This window comes from Plasmodium gaboni, chromosome 13, assembly GCF_001602025.1.
Source record: "Plasmodium gaboni strain SY75 chromosome 13, whole genome shotgun sequence".
In the NCBI taxonomy this organism is placed as follows: domain Eukaryota; phylum Apicomplexa; class Aconoidasida; order Haemosporida; family Plasmodiidae; genus Plasmodium; species Plasmodium gaboni.
The window spans coordinates 598,245-602,112 of record NC_031493.1 but is presented as its reverse complement, the minus strand read 5'-3'; the positions used below and the strand labels follow the sequence as shown (position 1 = coordinate 602,112).

The 3,868-nt window shown below is 16.6% G+C and overlaps 1 protein-coding gene across 1 annotated transcript; it reads right to left on the bottom strand.

Moving 5' to 3' along the window:
• Nucleotides 1-439: 439 nt before the first annotated feature.
• On the bottom strand, nucleotides 440-2,353 carry PGSY75_1317000 (putative U4/U6.U5 tri-snRNP-associated protein 2; the record flags this gene model as incomplete). Its single annotated transcript, XM_018787234.1, has 1 exon — nucleotides 440-2,353. One exon carries the CDS (start codon nucleotides 2,351-2,353, stop codon nucleotides 440-442), a length of 1,914 nt encoding a protein of 637 aa, XP_018639976.1.
• Nucleotides 2,354-3,868: the final 1,515 nt, after the last annotated feature.

Here is a 3,868-nt window from a genome sequence, read left to right as displayed (position 1 = left end):
AATAATAAAAATTATATATATATTTTTTTTTTTTTTTTTTTTTTTAATTTTTTTATATAAAAAAAAATTTTTTTTTTTAAAAAATTTTAATTTTTAATTTTTTTTAAAAAATAAAAATAAAAAAAAAAATAAAATTAAAAAAAAAATTTTTTTTTTTTTTAAAAAAAAAAAAAAAAAAAAAAAAAAAAAAAAAAAAAAAATGTTCAAAATTATTAAAAATATAAAAAATATAAAAAATATAAAAAATATAAAAAATATAAAAAATATAAAAAATTATTAAAAAAAATTATAAAACAGTGAAAGTAAAATAAAATAAAAAATGTGTCGTGTGTGTAACAAAAAAATAATAATAAAATAAAAATAAAACAATGTGAATATATAAACCATAATTAATACACAAAATAAGTTACATATTAAGATTTATATATATATTTATATTTTATATGTCCCCATTTAGTTTAACATCCTGTCGCTGATATAACTGAATACACGATTCAGGCAATAAAACTAATTGAGGCAAAATAGATATAACATGTAAGTCTTCAATTTCATACCATTCATTAGTTGGTTGATTTAATACATGAATTTTATAAGAACCTTGGTTTACTGTACCTGTATGAAAAATATTTGCAATTAAATTATATTTAGTTACAGGATTTAGACTTAGGAAATCTTCATGTACATAATCTTTCATATCAAGGTTTTTAATAACAAAATTTACTATTGTTCCATTTTTTTCTATAAAAAAATTATTTTTTGAAAAACGTTCAATAGTAAAAATAAGATATTTAGGTAATTTAGATATTATTAATGTACTGGGTGTTTTTGAATTTTCTTGTAAAAAAGTTTCTGTTTCTCCATCAAATTTTGATAATAGTTCAAAAATAGATACTTGTGGTATTATATTACTTTCTGTTGTACTTTTAAATACTGGAGCACTTGGTAGTTTTAATGAGAGTGTACGGAAAGGAATTTTTTTAATTAAATAATTTTTATTTTCTTTTATAAGATTTAAAAATGTATTATTATATATATGTTTATAATCATTTTTTTGTTTATTTTTTTCTTCTACTTCTTCTTCGTTTATATTTTTTAAATAATCTTTTGAATCATTATCTGATTCGTTAAATTTTACTCCCATGTTTTCTTGTTCTTGTGATTCTTCATTTCCTTCTTCTTTTATTGTTTTGATAATTAATTCCCCATCAAAACAATAATCGACTATATTAATATTACTATATGTCCATTTATTTTGTTCATTTTTTTTATTACTTGTATTATCTAATTTGTTCATTTCGTTATATATTTCCTTATCATGTATATATATTTTTTTTTCTTTTGAAACATTTTCATTGTCTTCTAGTTTTCTTTTCAAATATCCTGTTTTTTTTTTAAGAGTCGATGATTTCCTTTTTTTTAATATTTTCTGTGAATGTTTATAAATTTTATTAAGTAACCATAAAAAAAAGTCAAGAGGATATTTTTTGGTACCAATTTTAAAATTTTTATTTGATTCAATACCTACTGCTTGTAAAAATTCATGAGGAGACACAACCCCTTTAAAATTTCTGGGGTTATATATTTTTTTTATTAATTCAGAGAGTACAACTATTATATTTTTTGCTATATTTTCTTTATATTCATATAATAATAAAGTATTACGTATTGGTATAATAGAACATATTAATTGTATAATAACATTACAATAATCTGTATTTTTTAAATTATTTAAACCTACTAATCCAGGTAAGAAATCACCACCATCTAACGATTTCCCTAGTACAGAATTAAAACATAAATGTTCTACTTGTTCCTTGTTATATGTAGGTTTTAAAAAATATTTTATGTCATTTAATGAAGCATCCACAATTTCATAACCTTCAGGAATGCAACAAGTTTTACATGTTTCTAAATTTATAAATACATAATGATTTTTTTCCAATGAATGAGTATAAGCATGAGTCCCTTTACCTATCCCTTGAAAATATAAACCACACACTAAACATGCATATACATGTAAATTTGATAAACTTATGCTACACAATTTTTCAAAGTCAAAATCCAAAAGATTTCTATTAATTGTACGTAGGTATGGGCACACTCTATCTCTCTTTTTATACAATAGATTATTCACTTGTTTATCATAATAGGTATTATTATTATTATTATTATTTACATCATTTACATTACTTTTTGTTGTATTACTTTCACGTAATAAAGAACCTTCTTCTACCTCATTTATTGTTTTTTCATCTTCTTCTGGGTCACTCATGTCATCATTCTTTTTCTTTTTCTTTTTTGAAGCAGATTCTGCTTTTTCACTTTTTGAATTCTTCTTAGATTTCCTTTCCATAATTATTTTTATTATTATTTTATTTTTTTTTTCTTTTACTTGTTTATATATATTAACTTATTTAATTAGCGCATATATTTATTGTAATATAATTAATATATCAATATTTTTACATATATTTTTCCCAATAATATGTATATAATACAGTGTAAAAATTAATAAATATTAAAAATATATATATATATATTATATATATTTCATATATATTTTTTTTTTATTATGGTGATACAATTCCATAGGGTAAACATTATAATATACATATAATATATATATATATATATAATATATTTAATATATATTAATTTATAGATTTTATTTTTTTATTTTTTCAGTAGGCATTATATTATATATATAATATAATATTACAATATTATGCACTTATATATATATATATATATATATTAATATATATGTATTTTACTAAGCTTATAATTTTATTGCCCCGATAATACAATTTTGTTAAGAAAAAAAAGGTAACATATTTTATATGAATGTATACATATATAACTTAAATATATTTATATATATGCAAAGAGGACGCGTTCTTATTATTTTTATTTTATCATTAGAAATAGAAAATATAATTAAACAAATTAAAATGCAAATTATAAAAAAAAAAAAAAAAAAAAAAAAAAAAAGAAATATATATATATATATTTATTTATTTATATGTTTATATATTATACAGTTAGAAATAAATATATACATATTTTAATAACCATAACATCGTTTCAAGTATTTATAATTAAATCATATTTTATTTTATATAAATTGTTTAATGAAAAGAAGAAAAAATATATTTAATATGTAGATGGATTTAAATATAAAAAAATAAATAAAAAAGAATGAAAAAAATATATATATTGTATATCAATATTGATGTGCAAAAATATAAAATATATATATATAAATATATATATATATATTAAATAAATATACATAATACATAATATTTTATTTAGTTCTATTATTTAAAAATTATATCACAAACAAATATCTTTTTTATTAATTTTTCTTTTTATTTATTCTATATTATGAAGTTGTAAAAATATATATTTATGTATTCTATAAATTTGTAATTATTATTATATATAAATATAAATAATATATATATATATATTTTTCATTTTTATGTTCAAGATTTATATTAGCTGAAGTCTTTTTATTATATATATAAATAATTTTTTAATATTAATGTGATTTTATATTTTAATATTTGGCAAACATGTATAATTTTTGTCATATTTTATAAACCATATACAGGTATTATAAAAAGAAAAAAATAAAAAATAAAATAAATAAAACTATAATATACAGAAATACTAATTGAAAAAAAAAATGTGATATCTTAAAAAATGTTACTATCAAAAAAAAAAAAAAAAAAAAAAAAAAGATTTAAAATTTTTGAATTAATAAATAAAATAATTAATATAATATTTTATATTTTTTTTATTATTATTTTATTTTATATTAATTTTTATTTTTTTAATTTTTTTCAACCCTTTTTTTTTTTTT